At 44.5% G+C, this 23,550-nt stretch overlaps 8 protein-coding genes and 2 long non-coding RNA genes across 13 annotated transcripts; 5 read left to right on the top strand and 5 right to left on the bottom strand.

Annotated features, from left to right (window-relative positions):
• Positions 1–30: 30 nt before the first annotated feature.
• On the top strand, positions 31–10,322 carry LOC6614492 (villin-like protein quail). 2 transcript variants are annotated; one of them, XM_002038889.2, is made up of 7 exons: positions 31–487; positions 7,213–7,422; positions 7,484–7,686; positions 7,742–8,654; positions 8,712–9,710; positions 9,775–9,972; positions 10,039–10,322. In XM_002038889.2, exons 1-7 carry the CDS (start codon positions 461–463, stop codon positions 10,150–10,152), a joined length of 2,664 nt encoding a protein of 887 aa, XP_002038925.1. In that variant the 5' UTR covers positions 31–460; the 3' UTR covers positions 10,153–10,322. The 2 variants fall into 2 exon arrangements, with proteins under 2 accessions (XP_002038925.1, XP_032583308.1); XM_032727417.1 differs by lacking the exon at positions 31–487 and adding an exon at positions 4,959–5,397.
• Positions 10,234–10,553, bottom strand: LOC116803569. The gene is made up of 2 exons (XR_004363660.1): positions 10,442–10,553; positions 10,234–10,384 (listed from the first exon to the last, which is right to left on the bottom strand). It is a non-coding gene; the product is annotated as an uncharacterized LOC116803569 (long non-coding RNA).
• A 145-nt stretch (positions 10,554–10,698) lies between these two features.
• On the bottom strand, positions 10,699–11,502 carry LOC116803568. The gene is made up of 3 exons (XM_032727419.1): positions 11,220–11,502; positions 10,856–11,104; positions 10,699–10,787 (listed from the first exon to the last, which is right to left on the bottom strand). The coding sequence occupies exons 1-2, from the start codon at positions 11,479–11,481 to the stop codon at positions 11,061–11,063; spliced, it is 306 nt and encodes a 101-aa protein (XP_032583310.1). The 5' UTR covers positions 11,482–11,502; the 3' UTR covers positions 10,699–10,787; positions 10,856–11,060.
• Positions 10,930–11,274, top strand: LOC116803570. The gene is made up of 3 exons (XR_004363661.1): positions 10,930–10,982; positions 11,039–11,124; positions 11,191–11,274. It is a non-coding gene; the product is annotated as an uncharacterized LOC116803570 (long non-coding RNA).
• Positions 11,450–12,552, bottom strand: LOC6614491 (mitochondrial inner membrane protease ATP23 homolog). Its single transcript, XM_002038888.2, has 2 exons — positions 11,838–12,552; positions 11,450–11,763 (listed from the first exon to the last, which is right to left on the bottom strand). Exons 1-2 carry the CDS (start codon positions 12,483–12,485, stop codon positions 11,563–11,565), a joined length of 849 nt encoding a protein of 282 aa, XP_002038924.1. The 5' UTR covers positions 12,486–12,552; the 3' UTR covers positions 11,450–11,562.
• A 239-nt stretch (positions 12,553–12,791) lies between these two features.
• Positions 12,792–14,881, top strand: LOC6614490 (glucosidase 2 subunit beta). The gene is made up of 2 exons (XM_002038887.2): positions 12,792–13,932; positions 13,997–14,881. The coding sequence occupies exons 1-2, from the start codon at positions 12,930–12,932 to the stop codon at positions 14,638–14,640; spliced, it is 1,647 nt and encodes a 548-aa protein (XP_002038923.1). The 5' UTR covers positions 12,792–12,929; the 3' UTR covers positions 14,641–14,881.
• Positions 14,795–15,849, bottom strand: LOC6614489 (ragulator complex protein LAMTOR3 homolog). Of its 2 annotated transcripts, none has more exons than XM_032727418.1 (3): positions 15,695–15,849; positions 15,285–15,616; positions 14,795–15,214 (listed from the first exon to the last, which is right to left on the bottom strand). In XM_032727418.1, exons 1-2 carry the CDS (start codon positions 15,736–15,738, stop codon positions 15,286–15,288), a joined length of 375 nt encoding a protein of 124 aa, XP_032583309.1. In that variant the 5' UTR covers positions 15,739–15,849; the 3' UTR covers positions 14,795–15,214; position 15,285. The 2 variants fall into 2 exon arrangements, with proteins under 2 accessions (XP_032583309.1, XP_002038922.1); XM_002038886.2 differs by lacking the exon at positions 14,795–15,214 and having other exon boundaries at positions 15,216–15,616; positions 15,695–15,761; positions 15,821–15,838.
• A 171-nt stretch (positions 15,850–16,020) lies between these two features.
• Positions 16,021–18,618, top strand: LOC6614488 (conserved oligomeric Golgi complex subunit 5). The gene is made up of 3 exons (XM_002038885.2): positions 16,021–16,764; positions 16,818–17,888; positions 17,947–18,618. Exons 1-3 carry the CDS (start codon positions 16,159–16,161, stop codon positions 18,523–18,525), a joined length of 2,256 nt encoding a protein of 751 aa, XP_002038921.1. The 5' UTR covers positions 16,021–16,158; the 3' UTR covers positions 18,526–18,618.
• Positions 18,619–19,028: 410 nt separating this feature from the next.
• On the top strand, positions 19,029–22,043 carry LOC6614487 (apoptosis inhibitor 5 homolog). 2 transcript variants are annotated; one of them, XM_032718701.1, is made up of 8 exons: positions 19,029–19,247; positions 19,336–19,497; positions 19,689–20,222; positions 20,298–20,498; positions 20,554–20,756; positions 20,821–21,007; positions 21,076–21,324; positions 21,386–22,043. In XM_032718701.1, the coding sequence occupies exons 1-7, from the start codon at positions 19,179–19,181 to the stop codon at positions 21,322–21,324; spliced, it is 1,605 nt and encodes a 534-aa protein (XP_032574592.1). In that variant the 5' UTR covers positions 19,029–19,178; the 3' UTR covers positions 21,386–22,043. The 2 variants fall into 2 exon arrangements, with proteins under 2 accessions (XP_032574592.1, XP_002038920.1); XM_002038884.2 differs by having other exon boundaries at positions 21,076–22,043.
• An 88-nt stretch (positions 22,044–22,131) lies between these two features.
• Positions 22,132–23,416, bottom strand: LOC6614486 (small glutamine-rich tetratricopeptide repeat-containing protein beta). Its single transcript, XM_002038883.2, has one exon. It carries the CDS (start codon positions 23,306–23,308, stop codon positions 22,319–22,321), a length of 990 nt encoding a protein of 329 aa, XP_002038919.1. The 5' UTR covers positions 23,309–23,416; the 3' UTR covers positions 22,132–22,318.
• Positions 23,417–23,550: the final 134 nt, after the last annotated feature.

The following is a 23,550-nucleotide window of genomic DNA, read 5'->3' as shown; positions in this document are numbered from 1 at the left end:
AATTGAAGTTTTTCACGTTCAGTCGCCAGTCGACTTTTCACGGGTTAAGTTAGACGTTAATGCCACCGATCAGCGAGCGGATCGCACGACTATATCCTTTTGTTTGACTTCCGCTTGGCGTTAATTCGGGTTAATTTGTTTGGAAAGTGCGCAAAAAAAAGTTGCAGTGCCAAAAAACGCGTTATCACTTGTGTGGCGCTCTCTTTTTTCCCACTAACGGTAAACTGTGCGAAGAAGCGCGCGAAAGCGAATTGCAAAAAAAGGCGGCCAAACAAAGCGAATGCCAAAAAGGTGACAGCCATAAACACAACAAATAGTCCGCGAAGTGCGAAAAACTTAATTAGATTGTTTGGTTTTGGAGTTGCAACAACAATTACACCTGCCCCATTCGGTATTTCCGCAAAAAGAAAAGCGAATACTCTAATTTGCATTGCAGCGCAGCCGCAAATTGGACCACAAAATGCCGCCGTTTAATTTCATCAAGCAGGTGAGTGCGAAATAATTAAATAGGTGTTGGCACATTTTATGGCGCGAAATAATTAATTAAGCGATTTGCGGCAAGAAATCTGTGCCGTCGAGATGCATGCATATGTATGTATGTAAGCTGAAATCGATAAAAGAGATAAGTTAGGTAATCGAATCTACATATGTATGTATAACTTTTGTATGCAAGTGCTAACTTGAAGTACAGTGGTAACTCAAAGGGCAAACCAGGATAGGAAAGGGAAATTTAAGCAAAATTGATAATCTTCTCGTGCTCAAATGAATTTATCCTTAAATCACTATAATTTAACACGATATTATGCATAAAATTCATCATAATTAGTGGTATGATTTTTCCTAAAAGTATAGTTGAGATCACCTAATTTCTTTCCATCAACATGCTACAGGTGGTTATAAAGTCTATCAAGGTATCAAGGTATCAAGGTTCCAAGAATAAAAGTGAGCTGGGACAAACAGATGATTCAGAGCACACGATGTATCTTCACTTTCCGTTCAATCCGAGACGATGGATATTGGATACCAATTTACCATATCGTCGGGAGACAAGCGGCGCACAAGAGACGTGTCTAAACGTTGCACTCCAAACAAAGAAAATGTTATACGGGAAATGGTAAACCAATTTCAAATGGATTCGGACCACAACTATGGATTCATTCGTGGCGCCCAGCTGGAGACCCCGAGCTGTGGTGACCCCAAAATAGATTATGCGTAATTAAGCGGGCTTCTGGCGATGCTTGAAGATAGCTTCCGGTGATCAAATGTCAGAACAGAAACGAGATCTTGGGAGAACTACGCATTAGCACGAAACCAAAGAAGCAGCATCTACATATAAAGCCAAACAACCCATAAAGGTGGGAAGAATTTCTACGCAACTGTTGGCCCAACCTTTTTTTATGTCTTTTCCCCCACTAATTTTGTTTGGATCTTGGACAGTGGTTCAGTGCTACAGATTATGATTATAGCCTGGCTATCTTTTAAGGGCCTGCCTAATGAATTTCCAAGCAAACGGTTTTCCCAGTCGTCGTGTGATAATTAAGACGAATGACCCCTTAGTTAGAAAGTTATTGCAGCACATCTGCTGTGTTTGGGTTTATGTTTCTTTGTGTTTTTTTTTAATAGATTATCTCAGCGCAGCTGAACCCGAACCGAATCTGGTTATATTTGCATTATTCAGTTTTTAACTGCGGGTTAATTGCATGTTAAGTAACAGTTAAGTAACCGTTAGGCCGGATTTATTTGCTTATGGCTCCCAAATGCTCAGCTTCCAGCGCAATTGTTGTCCAACTTTTCACTTCCTACGATTTCAATGAAGAAATTATTTTTGAACTCTTCGTGCTTAATTCACCCACACTTTAACTTCTCGTTTTTTTTTTATTTTTTCTTATTATTATTTTTTTTTTTGGCGTGGGAAGCCTACAATACCAAATTGCGGCTTCGAGTGGCAAACAAAAAGGGGGGAAGCAAAAACGACAGAAAAAACTGGAAAACAACATTTGCGGTAGCTACTTCGTGAAAAGCGCAGCATATCGAATGCCGCTGAGGAAAATCCAATTCGATTTTCAATCCAAAGATCGAACGCCTTTCAAAACCATTATGATTTGTGGTCTCCAGCTTTGTTCCCGCCTATCGCAGCTAATTAACCATTTATTAATGCTAAATCAAAAGCACTGCCAGTCAAAACACCTGTTATTGTTATTGATATTCGGATTTGGTCATAAAAGGCTACAGGTGGCAAGAAGTCCAATAAAAATAGCGTTGTTGCAACGATCTTCTTTTCCTGGAAATATAAATCATTAAGATAGCTTAACTTTAATTAAAAATTTCTTTGCTTAACATCTCGATTTACTTGTCTTTTTTGTACGTAAGCTAATGTTTCAAAAATAAATTTAAAAATATATATATTTTCTTCTTTTTCTTTTTTGAAATCTGTAATCATAAAATTAATCTTGAAATCTGTAATCATAAAACTGATCGTTTCATAGAAAGTTATGTATGGTTAAGACAAGTTATCACTTTTAAGCTTGTAGTTAGTATCTATTAAAATACAGAAAATAAATGCTGTACTTGTATAGATACAACTTTAAATTGTTCAGCTGCTAGCAATCCCGTTATGTGTAAGTTATGTTAAGTTATACCGACAAAATAGTTAAGTGTTTTATGTCTTTATCAACTGTCGGTTGGGTATATATTTAAAATGTCATGTAAAAATGGTTTTTCGTCAGTGATATATGGCATACTATTTCTAACCCACCTCTACTTAACAATACATCGATCATGGCTCCAACTGCCAGTGGAGATTCCCATTGAGAGGAGCCAGTCTGGGACCTGAATCTAGACCAGAATCTGGATCTGGAGCGGCTGGCAATTAATGTGGTGGTCTGCTTTTAGCCCGAAGATCGAGTGGCCACTGACAGGCGGCGTGCTTGCTATTCCTTGGCCATCTTCAGAATTGGCTAATGAAAAGGCTGGAAAAGAGCAAAGATCCATTGGCACAATCACCGCTAGAGGAAAACATAGGAAAACAATGAGAGAAAAAAAATAAGATTCAAAAGCGGTACTTTGCCGGCTGGCCGTTTCCCGTTGGCAGTTGCGGAAAATGAAAATGCCACAAATCGATGTTGCATTATTGTGGCGCTTTTCAGACGCTTTTCCAGACTTTACGTAAATGTCGCGTGTGGCCACAAAATGGTCTTAATGTGTTTTTCCTCAACAATGAGAGGGGCAAACAACAATCAAATGGTTTGCTGACTTTTTTTCGGCTTAAAAGGAAAAGTCAATTGGCCCGGTCGTTTGTCTTGTTGCGGGTTGACGTGTGTAATTATCATAAATCGTAAATTGCATTTTTCATCATCATGCTAAAAGTCGCAAATTTTCAGCTGGATACAAAACAAAAATGCTTTGCATTTACAATTTACATTTTCATATACAATTGCTTTCATTTTTTAGTTATGTTTCTCGCCATTTCCCCAGTTCACGCCTCAACCTCAACGGTTGATTGAACTTGTCAGAGTTTTGAGTTGGCCAGAGTTGGGGAAAAACATCATGGAAACATGAAACATGGCTAGCAAAGAGAGTTGTGTTTTTGGTTTTTTGAAAGGCATCGCATTGTCTTGCCAAGATGCGGATACGTGGATACGCAGATACGAAGATACACGGTTCTCTGGGCCAGACCCATTAGTGTCTTTCACGCTTTGGAACACACTGGAAAACCATTTCGACTCATTACCGAGTCATACACAAGACATTTTCGACTTAATTGAGTCGAAACTCGGCTCTGAATTGCCAAACAAATCGCTGCCAAATTGTTCCCCCGAAATAATTTAACCACATTTCTCCAACGCAGTTGGTTCACCCCATCCTCGATGCCCAAAATCACCCTGCAGTCGTGTTAATGATGGCCATCAAATGCCCGTCTGCCAATCTCCAAACATAAATCATAAAAGTGAGTAGGACTCAAGCCAGTCGAGCGCGTCAGCTCGGTTGACAAAAGCCGTAGGAAACCCGAGAGATGCAAATCGATGGAGTGTACAACACCGATATGGACATAAGCACCATCCCCGCGAGCTTTACTGTTTGTGCTTGATTGCCTGCGGAGAATGTCGGTGCAGCAGAAAGTGTGGAGTCAACGGGGAACAAGTCGGTTTCTGGATGCAAAACGATGAAGTGGAGTCCATCGGGTAGAAGAATCAATGCTCTATTGATGGAGCATCAATTGTTACTAGGTCTAAATAGGTTTTTAACTCATTTAGTGCATATTTACAGATTGTTTAACAAACTTTTCTAAGTTTCCTTGAATAACTTTATTGCTATAGTTCAAGCTATAGCTCAAGATGCCAACATAATCAGCCTTCAAATGAATGAATTGGCAATTTCACTTATGATTTTTCAACACATTTTTGAATTGCCAAATAAAAGAAACTCATTGATATCAAATTGCATCAGTTAGCTGATGGAACCAGCAAAACTCCCTCACACAAGAAAATGTTAACCCGCAGAGAGCTAATAGAAGGAATTAGCAAACACCGCGTAAGAATTTGTTTAGACCCTGTTGCCAGCACTTCCCCTTAGCCCTTAGCCCAGAGTTTCGTTGGTCCAAGACCAAGAGAAAGAGTAAGACCTAGACCAAGGGCATGGAGCCAGGCCAACTTAAAGAAACGGCCAAGAAACCGCAACAAAGTGCGCTGCGCTTTCTGCTTTTCCCAGCCAGTTCGGTTGGAAACTGAAAGGTTGTGGAGAGGAAAACCGACAATCTAACTGATAATTTTCATTCATTTCTGAGTCACACAGTCGCTGCTGGTGCTTCCCACTTGCTCTTTTGGCTCGGAGCCGTTGGTTGGCTCGATATACAGCGATATCGCGCTACTCCAAAGCTGGCTTGGCCATAAACTTGGAGCGCGGCATTTCGAGGCGGCCAGTCTGCAGTTGGCTTTCCGCTGGCAAAGACGCTTCGCAAGAGACTCGGGAAAACTGCGGGTGAAGAAAAAAAGAACGCGACTCGCGAGTGTCTGGCCAAACGAAAACGAATCGAATTGAATCGAATCCAGGCTAGCATTTGGCTTAACTTTCAGTTTCGCCTTTATTTTGGCTACGTTTTTGGGATATCAACACGCCCATTCAAAATTTTATGTATAGTGATTTTTTGATCCATCGGTTCGCTCTCAATCCGCTGCTGCGTGTGTGTTTAAAGTGACATTCGCTTTTCAAAAGCGCTGGGAAAACGAAAACTCGCAAGGATTTCACTTTGAGCCGCGCTGCTGCCGGCTTCCATCGGAATTGCCATCGGTTTTGAGGGAAAAAGAGAAAAATCAAAACTAGTTCAAGGCAGCTGTGCTGTATCTTTCAGATACAGATACATCCGCGCCCATGGAGCTATCGCTGTCAGCAAAAGAAACGGTAACTACAGGCTTTTCATTATGCATATTTCGCGTCTCGAATCTCTCCCATCAGCTCTCCTATATTCACAAGCATCTTGGCCTGATACAAGTTTATTTAGCAAGTTTCAGCTGTTAATTACGAGCTGGCAATTATTTGTTTATCAATTACAATCAATTTTAGCGCCTGACGATGGTTTTTGCCCAGGTCTTGTAAGAGATTTGTTGACACCATTATTAGGGGGGAAATTAATAAAGTTTTTCGCAAGGAAATTGACAGTCTTTTATATGATTAAAACGATTGGCAAATCACCTGCGGCAATTGCAAATTAATATATATTTCCTTGTAATCAATCCTTCTTACTCAAGTTAAGAAAAAAGGTTAGATTTCCATTTAAACTTTCAAATTTTCATACCTTGTGCAGTAAAAGTAAGTGCGGTCCAAATTCTTTAAACGTTTAAAGCCATCGATGGCCAGCAATTAAACTTTTGGCCATCATCCATCAAGTTAATAGCTTTACCGCACGGAAAGTAAAAATTTAACTCAATAACTGTCTTTACTTAAGATAGATGGGTATTTAACTTTATTTTTAACATTCTATTCAGAACATTTTGGCGATCAGCTTTCGCTTAGATAAATATTCCTATTGGCGGCTGTGAAAGTATCATCTGAAAAAATGTTATAATTTGCCAAGCGCTTGGCAGAGAAAATTGACATTTTTCATACTTTTTGTGAGCATGACAAATGCAGTTTAGCTGTCGGCAGCGAAGATCAATCAATCATGGAGCCAGAGAGCTGGAAAATCTGGTTAACCCAAGCGCCCAGTTAAAGTAATCCGAGTTATTTCACCATTTGCGCAGGCGACAATTAAAATGCTTTTATGTTATGTGGTGTGTGGAGCGCATTTTATGCATTGCTTATTTATGAGCAGGCCCAGTAAAAGGCAGTCATTATTACCATTGTGATTTCCATGAAATGTCATTGTGGGTGGGAGTAGCAAACGCTGACAGGCGAAGCATGAACTCGTCTTTGGTCACTGAGCACGCCACCATGTAATCACAAATGAAACGCGGCACCAGACTCCGAAAGTCAAAACATTAATTAGCCAAAGAGGCAGCCTGCCTATTGACCCCAAACCGCTAGCCGAGATCACGATCGAAATGAAGATGAAGATGCAGTGCGTCTGTGTCTGCGTTCCATAAATAAATAAAAACCTAATGTTCGACAAAAACTGGCTGCACCACCAACGTGATGTGGTTGGATGTGGTTCACAGCCCGCCCCTGTTCACTCTTGGTTTTCACTATCACTTGCGCCGGCTCCAATCGGATGCAGAGCACTTCTGCAGACGGGTTCGGGTTTGGGGTTTCTGGTTTTCATTTTTCTTTTGCTAGTTTTGAGCAATTTCTTTATCCTTGGGCTTGTGTCTCAAGTGTCTCATGACAGCAACAATTGGCGATCGTTTGAAAGGTGTTCAATGTCGTGGCAAGTGCTGTTGAAGTAACCTGATTGTGGCATTGTCACCAACTGGCAGAGAAAACGGGAGCACTGAATGGTAATTGCACATGAAATTTCGTTAAATAAACCTGACTTATTCGATTGGTTTCGAGTTGCGTGGCTTCAAGTTGAAGACCATAATCTCAGGAAAATGGAGAAAAGTAGCCAAGAAAAGGAGTGTCTTTTTCAATGTTATTTTTAACTCAATTTTCGGACTAAATTAGTAAATTAAATCATCGTACATCTGTGTTCCCTGCATAACATTTTAAATAACACCATAAAATACCATTAAATAGCATTCAATTGAACGAACTGAAATCTTCAATATTTACTCATTTAAGGAGATCCGTCCCAACACCATTCCGGACCTAAAGGTGGATGCCACATTTCGGAAGGTGGCTAAAAATGCGATTACCTTTGCGATTTGGAAGATAGACGAGGATCGGCTGGAGGCAGTACCAAGATCACATTATGGCACCTTCTACGATAGCTGCGCATACATTATCTATGCAGCAAGTTTGTCGGGGCATTATGCCAATCACGAAACCATCGTAAGTAGTTTAATTGGTTTGTGTTTTTGAGCAAGGTTTAAACAAATATTCATATTTACAGACACGCGAACAGAAGCCGAATGTGAGTCTTGAGCGATATATCCACTACTGGCTGGGCAAGAATGTCAGCGAGCAGAATCGATCCAATGTTGTTCATAAAATCCAGGAGCTGGACTCGTATCTGGGAAACATATCCTCTATTTACCGGGAGACCCAGAATCTGGAGAGTGCGAGATTCCTTTCGTATTTCAAGAAGGGTTACGAGTGAGTTCAAGTTCTCTGTCCGCTGGGAAGAGAAATAATACAGATTCCGTTTCAGTGTTCGATCGGGAGCACTAATAAGCGCGCCCAAGAGGCCACGCCTTTTTCAATTGTACGCCCGCAAATGGTTGCGATCCATTGAGGTGGCCACCATCGATTGGTCGCACTTTAACTCGGATTACGTAATGGTCCTGCAAACGGATAACCTTACCTACGTGTGGATAGGCCGCTCCAGTTCGGGAATTGAACGACGAAGTGCCCTCGACTGGGTCCAAAAGCATTGCAGTGGATCGCCAATCACTATAGTCGATGATGGATATGAGCAGGCCATGTCCCAGGAGCACAAGGAGCTCTGGAACACCCTGCTTCCGCTCAAGAAACGCATGGTCTGCCAGGCCAGTCAATTGGTCAGCGAATACGTCGACTACAACAGCAATAAATTCCGCATCTATAAGTGCAATCAACGGGGAAGACTGCACCTGGATCAATTGGATGTGGGCATGCCAGCTAAAGATGATCTAAGCGATGCCCATGGAGTCTATTTGCTGGACAACTACGGCCAGAGTATTTGGTTGTGGGTAGGAGCCCAGGCACCTCAGGCAGATGCACTTTCTGCCATGGGAAATGGGAGAGCTTTTGTGAAAAAGAAGAAATATCCGGATAATACGTTGGTGGTGCGAGTCCTCGAGGGTCACGAGCCCGTGGAGTTTAAGCGTCTCTTTGCCAACTGGTTAAATGTTTGGCAGGAGAACACCAGGGGACATAAGCCGGTATCCACAAAGTTTGGAAAGCTAGATGCCCATTCCCTATGCGAACGCCCTAAAATGGCTGCAGATACACAGCTCGTTGATGATGGCAGGGGTGAAAGAGTAATCTATCGTGTCTTGGGAGATCAGGTGCAAGAGGTGCCCATCTCAAAAACGGTTGTGTTCACCACCAATGCCAGTTTCGTGGTCAAGTACAGCGTGCAGGTAATCTAATAAGCTTACAATCTGTGTACAATCCTTTAATTTACGTTTTATCTTCAGTGCGCCACTGTTGTTCCCGCGGATCTGGCCTCCGTTGGCATTAAAACAATCATCTACCAGTGGAATGGTTCGGAGGCCTCTGCTGAGTCCATTTCCCGGGCGGACAAATACGCCAAGGCCAGTTTTGATGCGCTCAAGGAGCCTGGAATGTTTGTACAGCTCTATGAGTTCGATGAGCCACCGCACTTCCTTCAGATCTTCGAGGGAAAACTTATTATCAGGCGTGGTCAGCGTAACGAGATGCCTTACAACGGCAGCTCGGATGCCTTGCTGGATACCTTTCTGCTGAAAGTCTACGGCGATGCTAGCTACAATGCCAAGGCTGTGGAGGAGACGCATCTGTCATCGATCAGCTCCAAAGATTGCTATGTGATCAAAACGAATCATGTTTGGGTGTGGTGCGGGCAAAGTAGCACGGGAGATGCCCGCGAGATGGCCAAAGCAGTGGGAGCTCTGATGGGGGAAAACTCTCTGGTCCTCGAAGGCAAGGAAAGCAAGGAGTTCTGGCAATCGGTGGCCATGTACTTCAACCAAACTCTAGTGATCAACGGAAATGGAAACTCATGTTCCAGCAGCACCAGCAGCAGCAGTGGCGCCGGCAGCATGTGCAATGGAAGCTCCAATGGTGGTAACATTTCACCCACTCTCAGCAACAATTGTTACCTAAACACCAGTGTTCCAAGTAAACCGAGACCTCCAGTACAACTATTTCTGGTCTGGTGGCAACAGAGTTCGCTGAGATACGAGGAGATTCTCGGATTCGATCAGCAGGATCTCAGTTCGGATTGCACCTATATTCTGGACACGGGCAGCCTCACGTATGTCTGGCTGGGATCGCAGGCCCCAAACCAGGAACGCTACACAGCTATTGCCCAAAGTTATGTCCAAAATGCTCCATTCGGACGCAGATCAGCGACAGCGTTGGCCGTGGTCAGGCAGTTTCAGGAGCCGAATGTTTTCAAGGGATTCTTCGAGTCCTGGCAGAATGATTACGGCAAGGTAAACCATAACAAAAGGTCTCTAAGATATTAAATGTTAACCTACTTATTTTGTATAACTTTAGAACTTCCACTCCTACGAGAAAATGCGCAAGGATCTGGGCAATAAAGTGCCCAGCAACTGTAGCCTCGCAAGCGAAGGATCAGCTCTGATCCTTAACAACAGACAGAAGGACTTCGATGGTCACAAAAAGTATCCGCTAACCGTGCTCATCCAGGAAATGGACATGCTGCCACCAGAAATTAATCCGCTCAAGAGGGAGGTGGGTTCAACTAAACATAAATGCGAATATCTGTTCTTTTTTTTAAACGCTGTTCTCCAACCGCAGGTTCATCTTACACACGATGATTTTGTGTCCGTGTTTAATATGTCCTTTTATGAATTTGACGAGCTGCCGAAATGGAAGAAAATGGAGCTGAAAAAGCAATTCAAGCTTTTTTAGACTTTAAACATGTTGAAATGCGTTTAACGAGTGCGCACTGTACATATCCTCACTTACTATACAATGAATACTACGAAGAGATAGTAGCTGTTGAAGCTATTTATGTTAAACATACACATTTTACGTAGATGTAATAAAGCAAAAACATGAAAGATAAATGTATTAACTTATATGTAGACGCATCAAGTGGTCTCGACCTCCTCGGAGTCTGGCTCATCCCCACTACCGGAACCTGGTAACAAAAATAGGTAAACCATAGAAATTTATATGGAGTGACTACGAAACTTACTAGGAAACAAGAGCCCGAAAATAAACTCGAAAATTCCACCGAGCAGATCCCAAAACATTTTCGATCCGGTGCTGTCAGCGTTTTGTAACGAAGTACAATGGCATTACCGCTCGAGATCGGTTTTGACCCAGACCCCTTTAATGAGCCATGACCAAAAACGCTCAACCAATTCGGACCTAATTCGAATCAGAAATGATTGCATGATCTGGGTCAGAAATATGCGAGTGTGCACATATGTATTGAAAAGCTTTTAAAGGTAAATGCTCATATCAAATTTATTTGCTCACGATCGCTGGTCTATTTCAATTGTAATTGTCGTAATAATCGCCAAAGTACTCCTCATCAGCTTAACAAACAAATAAATAATAATATGATTAAAAAGCCCTGCTTTTGACAGCATTACAAATTCATTACTTATGTCCGAGAAGAAGAGGTCGTTGAGGAAGCTCAAAAATATTTCCGGCAGCTCACAGCAGTCCATGTTGTTGGTTGTATACTTGGTAGTTCCAAAATTTTTTGTATTTATAGCTTTATTTCGAAGGTTAATTGTACTTTGTATGGTTTATTTGGATTAATCCATTTGATTACTTCTATTAGGTTCGCGGATTATAATAATAATCTAGGTGCTCGACTCATCGTAGTCATCATCTGATGAGGTATCACCTGCAATAATAGAATTTTCAGTGAGCTCCCTTTATTTACATTGATAAATTGGCAATAATATCCGCTTTTTTTTACTACTTATCCAGCTCCACTTCTCCCATGTCCTCCCACTTACTGCCAAACAGCATATCCCCAATGATTTCGAATATCATTCCAATTATCTCACAATCCTCCATGACTTTGCTCCTGCTGCTCTTGCAACTTAAACTAAAAGCATCAGTCTTAACAGTCTGTTTTATATACGTTTCAGCAGCTGGGTATATAGTACTAATTGAATTTATCTTATGAACTTGGTACATTTCATGGCTAATCGTACATAATTTAATAAATAACCAAGCGATTAGGTTTAAATATAAAACCGTCTGGCCGTGTGACATTCAAAATGTCCAAAGCTTAAAACATAGTTTTATTAAACATTTTGTAGGTACTTAAAAAAGAGAAGGCATATATAAAACAATTTAATACACATCATAGCCATACATGGGTGCCTCCATGTATGCCTTCTGCTGGTCCGTGGAATTTCGCCGGATTCTCCGGCCAATGGGCTCCAAGTCGGCATAGCATTTGGGGAAGACCCGTTCCACAGCAGCGACGGCATCTGCTTTGCTGACATTGCGAACAGCGAGCACGGAAGCCAGGGCTTTGGACTTGACGCAGTTCTAAAAAATAGTAATAGTAAAGTTAGTTTCAGTTTCCTAAGCATTTGGTGATTATGAATATATAAGAAAGCCACCTGATGCGCTTCCTTGACATTAAACGGCGAGGCATCTCCCTGGAACATGGCGCTCAAAAAGGAGCAATGCGCCAGGTTTGCCGCCCTGATCTCCGTGCAGGCCAGATGGTCCACGTTGCGAAAGTCCATGTCGTTATTGCAGTAGTCGAACATGTGGATCATCTCGTGCGTGAGCACTCCATGGACCATGCTCTTGTTCTTGGCCATATTCTGGCAGACCACGATCTGGTTGAGCTTGGGATCGTAACCGCCGGTGACCGTGGGGTCGCACACCTCGCAGGAGATGTGTCGGCGCAGATCGATGGGACAACCGGAACTTTTCAGGGCTCCCATCATCAGTTTGACCAGCGGACCATTTTTTACACACCAGTACACATTCTCCTCGCACTTGAAGCGATCAATGTTCTCTTGCCCCTCCAATCCGAACAAGACTCGTGTCCATTTGGGCTTGAAGGTTTCGCCCCTTCGCTCCGGATAAAGGTCATAGCCCCAATCCTTTTGAGCAGTGGTGGTTTCTTCGGCGGGTTTCTTACTGGTAGACGCCTTTTCAGTCTTTGGTTTTGGTTTTTCCTGCGCTGCGCCGGTGATGTCTTCTATTGCCTCGGGCGCAGTTGCCTCTTTGGCCCACACTTTAGTCAGGAATTCCATTGTTTTATGGGCTATTTGATCCTCCACTTTTGTTAAATAACAAACCGGCAGCTGATTTGGCAGCGTTGCCACGCTGCCGAAAAGACGGTAGTTTAGCCTAAGACATTAGAAATACTTTATCTAGTGTCTTTAGATCAACAGTGGTGCTAAAAACCCGATCGAAAGAAATTCTGCATCATACCATAATACATGAAAATTAAAAGGAATTTAGTTAAATTAAAATAAATAAAGCAATTGCCACCTGTGACGATCCCACAAACGAAATCGCTTCGGCCATTTCAAAACCCGTTGGTATCGATAGTTGTCTCCATTGCCATCGATAGTGCTGCACCGGCATTTTACGATTCGTAAAAAACCATAGCAAATTCCACGTAAGATTTACAGCACTCGGGGGTCAGCTCAAATTAGGAGATTAATTGGGAGTAGTACTGAGCCACAGCCAAAATGCAAAGCTTGCAACTCAGGCAAATGGTGCTAATGCCGCTCCTGCTGGCCCTGGTGGCCCCGAACGCAGGCGCCGCCAGCGAAGTTCCACGTCCGCTGGGTGTTCCGCTGGCCAAGGCTTCACTGTACCAACCACGGGCGGGCGAAGACAGTTGGACCTGCTTGGATGGCAGCCGCACCATACCCTTCTCCCACATCAACGACGATTACTGCGACTGTGCAGATGGTAGCGATGAACCGGGCACTGCTGCCTGTCCGCAGGGCCAGTTCCATTGTGTGAACAAAGGCCACCAGCCGGTGAATATACCCAGTTCACAGGTGCAGGACGGCATCTGTGACTGCTGCGATGGCAGCGACGAGTCGGGGACGGTCGGTTGCCCGAATACCTGCTTGGAACTCGGAGCAGCGGCGGCTGTCCAAAGGCGGAATGCAGCCGAGCTGCACAAGCGTGGAGCTGAGCGGCGACAGGAGATGATTTCCCGTGGCAAGCAGATGAAGGCCGAGCGAGAGGCGCGTCGCCTTGAGCTAGATCAACGACGCAAGGAACAGGAACTGCTGCGCGCCGAAAAGGAGCAGCTCAAGCAAAACGCTGAGGCTCTGGAGGCAGAAGCCATTGAAATCTTTAAGGAGCAACAGCGCGAGGTGGATGCTGACACCGCTCAGGCGGAGCGGGAGCCGCAACAGATGCGCCAAGAGGCCTCGCTCACCTTCGTGCGCTACGACACCAACAAAGATGGCTTCGTCGAAGTTACCGAACTGATGGTCGACATGAATCTGGACAGAGATCGCAACGGCGTGGTAACGGTGGAGGAGGCCAAGTACTTCCTGGACGAGCGCGAACGAGTGGATCTGGATGCTTTTGTAACGCTCGCCTGGCCGCGTATTAAGTCTCTGCAAATGCTGGCCGAGGGTTTGTTCCAGCCGCCGCAGCCGGAGGAAGTTGCCCAGCAGGCAGAGGTCACCACAGAGGCGATACAGCCCACTCCACCAAAGCTAAGCGAAGGTAATGATAATAAGAATACTATTTCCAACTCTTTGAGTTCTAATTTCTTGTTTAACTATTCCAGAACAAGCTGAGCTCGCCGGCGATGATGATATTGAAGCCGACGAAGAGGGTGAGGAGGATCAGTACGACGATGAGGAACCCGATGTGGGCGTTGGCGAAGCCTCTCCGGATGTGGAAGATGCCACGCCACCTAACTACGATCCGGAGACCCAGCGTTTGATCCAACAGGCCAATGAGGCGCGAAACGCTCTCGAGGAGGTGGAGCGCAGCCTGCGCGAGATCCAGCAGGAGGTTAACGAGATCGAAGAACAGAACAACAAGGGCTACGGCCTGACCGAGGAGTGGGCCGTGCACGATGGCCAGTGCTACAATTTCGAGGATCGGGAGTATGTGTACACCCTCTGTCCCTTCGATCGGGCTTCGCAGAAGTCGAGGAGCGGTGGGCCTGAAACCACGCTGGGTCGCTGGGACAAATGGAGTGGAGAGCCGAAGCAATATTCCCAGCAAAAGTACACCAATGGAGCTGCCTGCTGGAATGGTCCAAACCGTTCGGCCATCATCAACATCAGTTGTGCCCTGGAACCCAAAGTCACTGCCGTCAGCGAGCCCAACCGCTGTGAATACTACTTTGAATTCGAAACTCCCGCCGCCTGCGACAGCGAAGCTTACCAGTCCGAGTCGGAGAATCTGCACGACGAACTCTGAAAAGGAGGATGAGGATGAGCCGCAGAAAAATGTGAATGCTTGGCATGTGTAGACCAGAGATTTGGGGATTGTATTTTAGTTTTAAAGGAGAATATCAATTTTGTCGAGATCATTCCCAAACTGCAGCAGGAAAGCCATCAAGAATTGTAGCTAATTAACTCAGTATATGCATTTAAGCAAAAAGTACATCAAGTTTCATTCTGAATAAAGTGTAAACACCTAGTATTTTTAAAACAGATAACATCACTGAATGAAAATGTTGGTTTAAATTCGGTTTCCTTGAGCTCAAACATATAAATATTTTACTTTCGTGATACTTGAGCACAGACGATTTCAAGGTGTAGTAAAAAGTAGATTATAATTGAGAAACTATACGATGGAATTTGATTGAATGTACACATTTAGGCAACAAGAATATTTCATTTTAAATAAAGTGTCTGAAATTTGCATAATTGATATTGTTACCAAAACGGAGGACTCGGAATGTTGTTCATCTTTGAGATCACCCTTCGCAGGATATGAAATGAATTCCCGGAATTGTACCATGGAGAGTTGAGATTTGAAAAAACTCATTCTGTTCTCAATGAAGTATGTATAAACATTTAGTAAATATTAAAAATATGCATATTACAGTGTAGACTAACTTTAGGCCTCGGTGACAGCCTGTTTAATGTCCTCCAAATAGCCATCGACCTGGTGCTCCAGTGCGAGAATGTGTCCCGTGTTACAGTTCTCCGCGCCCACAAAGGTCAGGATGAGCGGCAGCTTGTTCATCTGGACCACCTGGTAATTGGAGTACATGGAGATAATGGTCTTGTTCCTGCCCAATCCCAGTTTGCTGGCCTGATCGCAGGCGGTGGTGAATGTGGGTATGAACGAGGGCATCAGGGCGAAGTCCACGTTCTTCTCCTGGCTAACCCGCAGGAGGGGCACTCCGTCGCGATCCGTAATCTGAATAACATACAGCCCGCTGACCCTTTTGTGAAAATCGGGGTATGGGGGAAAAATGATAAGTTAATCGTATCGAGAAGAGCCTTTCCAGTGGGATATTCACTTTTGCAGCAGGCCGTCTAAATACTTCTTGATGTCGTCCGACATGGAAAATGTGTTAAAGCGAAAGACTAGAGAGCGTATGGCAATAATAATAAGTTTTTCTCCGCATCCAATTATTTACACAAACCAAAGTGAGCAACAGCTGACCCAAGTTATCGATAAGTTCATGTTCCATGGGCGTAGTCGGCGGTCAAAGTAGAATATTTGCAACAAGCAAAAATAGTTTAAACTGTTTGTTTAAATATTATATTATTAAGCTATCAAGCTATACCATATATATTTTTGTTAGAAATCCCTTCAACAAATTGTAACCCCGTCCAATTGAAAATTTATCGATTACAGGCCGTTTTTGGTTGCGTGGAAAAACAGTTTGCTTGCAATACGTAAAATTGCTGCAACTAATGTAAATAAAAGTGTAATAGCAGCTATTAACTCGTATTGCCATAGATTAAACCACCCTGTATCATGGTGACTGGCGACCCGGTAGCAACAAGGTCCCCAAACGCAGCAGCTTCGGATGATAACGACTACACCGCATCCATGTCGCACCTGACTATTGGCCAGCAAATCCAGGAGCTGTCCAAGCAACTGCAGAACACCAAGGAGGAGCTGCACCAGCAGGTGCGCGACAAGCACGGAGCTCTACTGCAGCAGGCCACCCACGCTGGGCGCTTCGATGCGGCTTTAAACGCGCTCGCCGAGGATGTGCAGCGGGTCAGGGAAACGGGACACCGGCTGAAGAACCAGGTGGACACGCAGTACCAGCAGGTGGAGAACCAAACGCAAGTGCTAGGGCGTCTGCACGATGTCAGTCACCTACTCCGCTCGGCTGGAACATTACTAAGTCTCACGGCTAAACTAAAAGCGACCAAGGATGTCCTACGCCTGGCCGAAATACACTTTGAGTTGGGCCAACTCATCGAAGACAAGGAGCTAAAGGACATTGATTTTATCCAGCAGGAGCGAGCTTATGTGATCAGCTCTGCTCAGAAGATAAGGAACCTAACGCAGATGCAGTTGGTCACCGGGCTCCAGGAGCGCAATGAAAACCAAGTGGTTAATGCCTTGAAGGTGGATATAGCGAACATTGTTCTAACATATACCTAACAGTTCTTATTCCTTAGATCTTTATGAATTTCAATACGCTGGAAAAATCCCTGGATAACCTATTGGCCACCTTTATTGCCGACATGGAGCAATCTCTGAAGGAGTGCTTTGCTGGCAACGATATATCTGTGCTGAACAAGTCACCGGCGCACAATGTAAGCAAACCAGGTCCCTCGAGAGGACCGGGAAAAACTCCCCAGTTGACAACCACTCAAAACTTCCGGGCCAAGTTCTGGAAGTCTCTTCACTGGCTGCTCTATGATGAACTCTTTGAGACTTGCACGCAAATCAAGCTGCTAAAAACGGCTCTCGAGCAGATCAACCAGTTTGGCTATACATCAGAATCATCGGATCAGTGCATTCCGCAGCGTTTTTGGCAGCAGGTGCAGCAGCTTCTGCGAAAATCCTTCGACGAATGCCCCCAACACGTTACGCAGACCCTTCAGGAGGGACTCTCAAAGCTCCTGACCTCCGCTCGTGGCCTGGAGCAGCGTCTCCATGGCGAGTTTCAGTTTGACAACGAGCTATTTGCTCCCCTGGAAGTGGGTTACGTTAGCAAGTGTGCTGCCAACTTTAAGGCCTGTCTAGCGGGAGTCGATTTACCCGGCAACGAAACGGTGGACAACTTTATTCGTGTGGGATCAACAGAGCTCAGTGCTGCTTTGATCGATTCCCGTCTCACGAATGCCATAGCAAATGTATTTGCAGCCTGCGGAAAAGAATTGTGCACAAAACTAGAGGCACAAATCAAGCTGGGAGCTGATTCCAAGCAGGTCGTGGATCTGCCCAATCTGCAGCAGCAGCAAAACACTCAGCTGGCGAATGTTCTGTTCTACTATAAGGATTCAGTGCGTCGCATGCTCAGTGATCTTCATGTGCAATTTGAAAAGACACCGGGAACAGCTAGGGAGATTATATCCCGATCCTTGGAACAGGCTGATTTACTAATCGGCACCATTCTACAGCAGATAATGGAGTCGATTATCACGACCATTAGCATCATTGTATTGAGTATGCACAGGGAGCCGGGATTGAACTCGGAGAGGATGTCTACCACAGGTCCGTCGATGTACATGAAGGAACTGCAGGTGGGTGGGATTTTTAATCAAATACTGTGCTTGTCATGTATCTCAATCGAACTATTAGGAGTTTGTCAACCGATCCTGGTCGCATCACATTGCCCTGTTCGATGACAAGCAGATGACGAAAAAGTGCGGCCACGAGCTGGCCAAACGATGCATTGAGCTCTTCCTCCACAACGTGTGCATTCTGCGACCTTTGAGCTCCTGCGGAAGGCAGCGTTTGAAGCAAGACTGCCAGCACATGGAAAAGGCTTTGAAACCTCTTTGCCCAAATCTCGCCGAGCTGGGAAAGCCGTCGCGTCTGCTAAGAGCCATGTCCTTGCTGATCGTCCAGACGGCCGAGGAGCTGGTGAAGCAGACAATCGGCGAGGATTCTCTAGTACCCAGTTATATAGTGCTGCTGCTGCTCTTCGGGCACGCTGGAGCTGATCTGCAGTCGCCACACACGACGGCCAACTGGTCCAACGAGCGGCTGATCGAATGGCTGGATGGGCACACGGCTGAACGGGAGAAACTAGAGCTGATCTCGGGCGCACTGCAGCGGTATCGGGACAATGCCAGGCGAAAGAACATTCAGCAGTACGACGAAGTTTACCCCATGATGGTAGAGTATTTTGAACAGGCCTTAAAGGCACTTCCATAAATGTCTAATGTATTATGTATCTTGAACTATGTATGTAAGAGCACGAATATGTTTGTAATAAACATCTGAGCGTCATTCACAATGGCTGTTAAATCATTGTACTCATTTTCATATGGTGATTAAATTAGTTTTAATATTCAGTTTTTGCTGACGCAATATGAATATATGGAACTGGTACTTGCTCAAATGTTATATGGATGAAATGTTTCGTATTAAAAGAATAATTCTTACTTATTCGTCATAAAAATTAAGGGGATTTCAAATATAATTAAAACATTACATCTTTCGAAAACAGTTCCTTCGGAATATCGGTAGTTATACATTTTTAAATTTATATCGATTAGATATAGGGATTCAAAATTATTTAACTATCGATCTGTATTCAGAATAACGGCAGTAAAAACTTTTTTCCACTATCGATCTGTATTCAGAATAACGAAAGTGATAATTTTTCCAAACGGTATATCGATATCCATCTGTGTTTTTACTGTCTCGAACTCTGGTCACACCCCGCGTGCTCTCCATTTTGTTTGCAACGTGAAAAACTAAGTGAAAAACGCTCTCACCCAGTTTGACTAAAACGAAAACTGTGTAAAGTAAACTTGAGACGCTTGAAACCTGTGCAAATATAGTGCGTACCACCGGCCAAGAAGATGGACAACATAGAGCGACTGTACAAATGCTACGAGATTCTGTCCGAGGCGGGCGATAAAATATCCGAGGTATGCCGCCATTGCAAAACGTGCCGCAAAAGAACGGTATATGATACATGGTTTATATATATATATGCATGTTTTTTTCGCCTTGCAGCATGTGGATGAATATAAGGAGATACTCAAGGCCGTGAAGGGCACGTCGAAGGAGAAGCGCCTGGCATCGCAGTTCATTGGTAACTTCTTCAAACACTTTCCAGATTTGGCCGACACAGCCATCGACGCGCAGTTTGATTTGTGCGAGGATGACGACACACAGGTGAGTGGGAGCGCTAGCAAAGCCATAAAGTTACCTAAATGATACAATGGACTCGAAATATTTGGCCTGTGTGCAACTGATGTGTGTAAATAAACCAAAATCTACTGTAGTCCTGCTCCGTATCTGTATCTATCACTATATTCTCTGCCATAAGATTATATACTAACTAACTATCTTTATCATCCCTTTAGATCCGCCGCCAGGCCATCAAAGATCTGCCGAAACTGTGCCAGGGAAACGCAGATGCTACCATCCGAGTGGGTGATACTCTGGCCCAGCTGTTAATCCTGGACGATCCCACAGAACTGCAGCAGGTCAACAACTCACTGCTGGCCATCATAAAACTGGACACCAAGAGCTCCATCGCCGGATTGTTTCAGCAAATCTCCACTGGGGATGAAACCACAAGGGAGCGCTGCCTCAAGTTCATTGCCACCAAGCTGCTGACCATGGGTCCCACAGTTATTACCAAGGAAATTGAGGACATTATCGTGGAGGAGATCAAAAAGGCATTGCAGGATGTCACCGCGGATGAGTTCCATCTGTGCATGACAATTCTGGGAGCCACCAAACTGGGAAGCACCATCACAGGACACGCTGAGCTCGTCAAGCTGGCCACGGAGCAGGCGGAGCTTAATAACACAGACGCGGACATCATAGCCGTAGACGACGAGGTGGTGGAGCGATTCATTCAGTGCGCCTCTGCTGCGGCTCCTTACTTTTCGGTAGGTTTCCAATAGCTGCACATGAATTCGAACTCCTGGAGAGCATTTAAATTGAATCTCTTGCCATTCATATAGAAAACCATCAAATCCACGGCCTTCGTGGTTCACGTTTGCGATAAACTGCTGCCCATCAAGACATGGAACATGATCGCCACTGCAGTGTCGCAAGATCAAATCCAACTTAGATTACTAAAGGTATTCGCCGAGATGATAACCAACACAGACAAGCTGGACAATGCCAGCGAACGCATTAATGCAGTCTACCATGTATTGCTGGTAAGTGTACTTGGTACAACCGAAATCGATGGAATTACATGCAAACATTTTCCAGGAATACATGCCTTTGCCGAAGCTGAGCGACGAGGATCTGGGAGATACGCCGCCCTCGTTTCAGTTCTCGCACGCCGAGTGCTTACTGTACGCATTGCACACCCTTGGAAAGAATCATCCAAATAGTTTAAGTTTCGTCGAGGATGCGGAGAAGCTAAAAGACTTTCGAGCTAGATTGCAATATCTAGCAAGGGGAACACAGGGGTAGGTTCCTGCAAAATGGAATTCAGTATGCATCATATATTTTATAATTCTACTTGCCTTGCAGTTATATTAAGAAGCTGGAGGAGTCGCTCAAGGGCAAGACTGGAGAGGAGCTCAAGACGGAGGAGAACCAACTGAAGCAGACGGCACTGAAGACGACATCAAACATCAACGTTCTGATTCGGGATCTATTCCATTCGCCGCCCATATTCAAACATGACATTGTGCTCTCCTGGATTGTGCCAAAAAATGTAAACACACAAGTTATCTCTACCACCTTAAATATTTATAATCAAAGGGAATATTCTTGTGCGTTCAGAACAAGCTGGGCAAGCGCCATGCACCCATCACGTTTGGAGAGAAAGCCGCTGCGAACGGCAAGGATAAGGAACAGGAGCCAGAGAAGAAAGCGCGGTCATCCAACGATCAGAGGTTCTACTCACCGCCATCCGGAAAATACTCGAACAAGGTCAACCAGAGCTACGGGAACAACAATCGCACGAGACAACGAGGCGGCGGCGGCGGCAGCGGTGGAGGCTATAGAAACAGGCGATTCAACAAGTACTAAGTAAACAATCGTGAGGCAGAAGAGCAGCAAAGAACACTTCACTTGAATGGTTTGTCCCTAGTCCGTAGACATACATACAAAAAAAAGAGAAAAAATAAAACTAGCAGATAATGGATGCGTGCAGAGTACACACAACTGATGCGATGCTGCAGCCAAGCAATTTTAAAGGATATTTCAAAAAGGAAACAAAACGAAAGTGGTGAGTATTCCATGCAATTTTCATTTAACTTTCTCCCCTTTGTCTCCTTTCAGCGCAACTTATTTTCATGGAAAGTAAATGCAACATTTTTACATCCATTTAACTCATACACTCACGCATTGCTTTTATTATTTTCGTGAACAAATGTTTTTGCTAAAGTACTTGTGCAATTTTCCAAAACACGCCACGCCTTCTTTTCATACATCGCCCAAAGAAAGGCGCTGGCATTGTTTAAAATTTTTATATCTCGCTCCTGTTTTTACCTTCAATTCTGTCAAACGCATAAATATAAGATTATACAGTTAACCAAGTGAACGAATATCAATATATAAAACATACTTTCAAGTTGAACGCTTTGAAGATCATGATTTTCAAGCGACAAATCGGCATTTGTTTCAAACCCATTAGTTTTTATTTAACATGTAATATCAAATTAACAATTGTACCACTTAGAGATGCAAATCAGCAAAAAACCACATAGCATACATTTCTTGAATTCAATAAAAGCAACATTAAATTACATGCACTTGTTTAAATTACCTAGCCACGGGCAACTAGAAAAATATATGCGGAGTTATAATATATATATATTTAATATTCATTGAAAATTCGATTGGAACAGCGACAATTTGCACGGTCATTTATTTATTTCCATTGATAAAAATGTATATGTATGTATGTATATATGCGTAATAGAAGCCATTTAAACATTATAAATACATTTATAGTTTCAGCTTAAAAACTTAATCGGTGTGCCGCCGATCCAGGCCGGGATCGGAGGTGCCCCACCCACTTCTAGGTGCTCGGTGGAGGCTGATTACCCGGCTGCTGTTCATTGCCGGGATTGGCGTTCGGATTGGGAACCATGCCCGCCAAATGACTGGCAATATTGTGGACCATCTGCACCATGTCATTGGGCAGGTTCGGCACATTGCCGCCGGCGAACTGCTGGCCAATGGTGTTCATGACCATTGGATTCTGAATCATCGACTGCAGCTGCTCCACGTCGATCTCGGCGTTGTTGAACAAATTCCTAACCATTGGCTGGGACAGCATGGTGGTTAGGTCATCCCTTAATCGCGACATTTGGGGCGGCTGGTTCCTGGCGTTTCTGGCCGCTTCCAAGTTGCTCTTGTACACCTCGTTGTCCGGTTCCAGTTCGATGGCCTTGGCGTAGGCCTGTTCCGCCATCTCGAAATTGCCCATGTTGGAGTACGCCACGCCCAGGCGGCAGTACGCCTTGCTGTAGTTGTTGTTGTACACCAGGGCGGACTTGCAATCGGTTACGGCGCGTTCGTTCTCACCCAGCCGAATGTGGGCCGCAGCCCGGTTGCAGTAGAAGATCGGATTCTTGGGATCGAAGGCGATGGCCCGATTGTACTGCAGCAGTGCCTCATTGTACTTGTTCTCCTTCATCAGCCGGTTGCCCTCGTTCTTGATGGATTCGGCCAAGGCCAGGGATTCCGGATTGCGTTCGGTATACAGCGACTGGAAGAGCTCGAACATGTCAATGTTATTGGGAACGGCGGCGACGGCGCCGGCGCTTCCGCTGGCCACCGCATCATCGTCAGGTGCGCTCGCAGTGCTGCTGCTCTGTGAGGTGGCCTGCTCCTGGGCAGCCGCATCCGGCGCCGCCTCCACATCATCGCCCAAGTCAAAGGCCGCCTGCAGGCACTGGATCGCCACCTCGATGCTCTCGCTCTGGTCCGGCGACATCACGTCCACCTGCTTCTTCAGGTAGTCAATGAAGCTACGCACGAAACTCTGCTGCACTGCGTCCGGCATGTTGGCTCTGCTTGTTAGATTTCTGCTCGTTTAATTTCGAGCGACAGACAAGTTGAAAAGTAAATGTGATTAGGCGAAATGTGAATGTAAAATCGAGTATCGATGTGCTACGGAGCACGATAACTTTTGAAACGTATATCGAACATTCTGATAGTATGGGAAATGGTCACGCAGTTTGCAAACTTTGCTTCAGCTTAAATTATATTTAAATTATATTATAATTAAAAAAGTATATTTATATT

Source organism: Drosophila sechellia, chromosome 2L (genome assembly GCF_004382195.2).
Source record: "Drosophila sechellia strain sech25 chromosome 2L, ASM438219v1, whole genome shotgun sequence".
Lineage (NCBI taxonomy): Eukaryota > Metazoa > Arthropoda > Insecta > Diptera > Drosophilidae > Drosophila > Drosophila sechellia.
The sequence above is the reverse complement of the archived record's forward strand: the minus strand, read 5'-3'. Positions and strand labels throughout refer to the sequence as shown.

Excerpts from the sequence above, each read along its gene's own strand:
- LOC6614492 (XM_032727417.1), top strand. The coding sequence starts at position 5,368 with ATGGAGCTATCGCTGTCAGCAAAAGAAACG. Across the intron at positions 5,398-7,212 it reads CGCTGTCAGCAAAAGAAACG|GAGATCCGTCCCAACACCAT; the intron begins GTAACTACAGGC and ends TACTCATTTAAG. Across the intron at positions 9,711-9,774 it reads GGCAGAATGATTACGGCAAG|AACTTCCACTCCTACGAGAA; the intron begins GTAAACCATAAC and ends GTATAACTTTAG.
- LOC116803568 (XM_032727419.1), bottom strand. The coding sequence starts at position 11,481 with ATGTCACACGGCCAGACGGTTTTATATTTAAACCTAATCGCTTGGTTA. Across the intron at positions 11,105-11,219 it reads TGGGGATATGCTGTTTGGCA|GTGATACCTCATCAGATGAT; the intron begins GTAAGTGGGAGG and ends CTATTATTGCAG.
- LOC6614491 (XM_002038888.2), bottom strand. The coding sequence starts at position 12,485 with ATGGAATTCCTGACTAAAGTGTGGGCCAAAGAGGCAACTGCGCCCGAG. Across the intron at positions 11,764-11,837 it reads ATGTCAAGGAAGCGCATCAG|AACTGCGTCAAGTCCAAAGC; the intron begins GTGGCTTTCTTA and ends ACTATTTTTTAG.
- LOC6614490 (XM_002038887.2), top strand. The coding sequence starts at position 12,930 with ATGCAAAGCTTGCAACTCAGGCAAATGGTGCTAATGCCGCTCCTGCTG. Across the intron at positions 13,933-13,996 it reads TCCACCAAAGCTAAGCGAAG|AACAAGCTGAGCTCGCCGGC; the intron begins GTAATGATAATA and ends TAACTATTCCAG.
- LOC6614489 (XM_032727418.1), bottom strand. The coding sequence starts at position 15,738 with ATGTCGGACGACATCAAGAAGTATTTAGACGGCCTGCTGCAAAA. Across the intron at positions 15,617-15,694 it reads TTAGACGGCCTGCTGCAAAA|GGTCAGCGGGCTGTATGTTA; the intron begins GTGAATATCCCA and ends TTTTCACAAAAG.
- LOC6614488 (XM_002038885.2), top strand. The coding sequence starts at position 16,159 with ATGGTGACTGGCGACCCGGTAGCAACAAGGTCCCCAAACGCAGCAGCT. Across the intron at positions 16,765-16,817 it reads AAGTGGTTAATGCCTTGAAG|ATCTTTATGAATTTCAATAC; the intron begins GTGGATATAGCG and ends CTTATTCCTTAG. Across the intron at positions 17,889-17,946 it reads TGTACATGAAGGAACTGCAG|GAGTTTGTCAACCGATCCTG; the intron begins GTGGGTGGGATT and ends TCGAACTATTAG.
- LOC6614487 (XM_032718701.1), top strand. The coding sequence starts at position 19,179 with ATGGACAACATAGAGCGACTGTACAAATGCTACGAGATTCTGTCCGAG. Across the intron at positions 20,223-20,297 it reads CTGCGGCTCCTTACTTTTCG|AAAACCATCAAATCCACGGC; the intron begins GTAGGTTTCCAA and ends CCATTCATATAG. Across the intron at positions 20,499-20,553 it reads CAGTCTACCATGTATTGCTG|GAATACATGCCTTTGCCGAA; the intron begins GTAAGTGTACTT and ends AACATTTTCCAG.
- LOC6614486 (XM_002038883.2), bottom strand. The coding sequence starts at position 23,308 with ATGCCGGACGCAGTGCAGCAGAGTTTCGTGCGTAGCTTCATTGACTAC.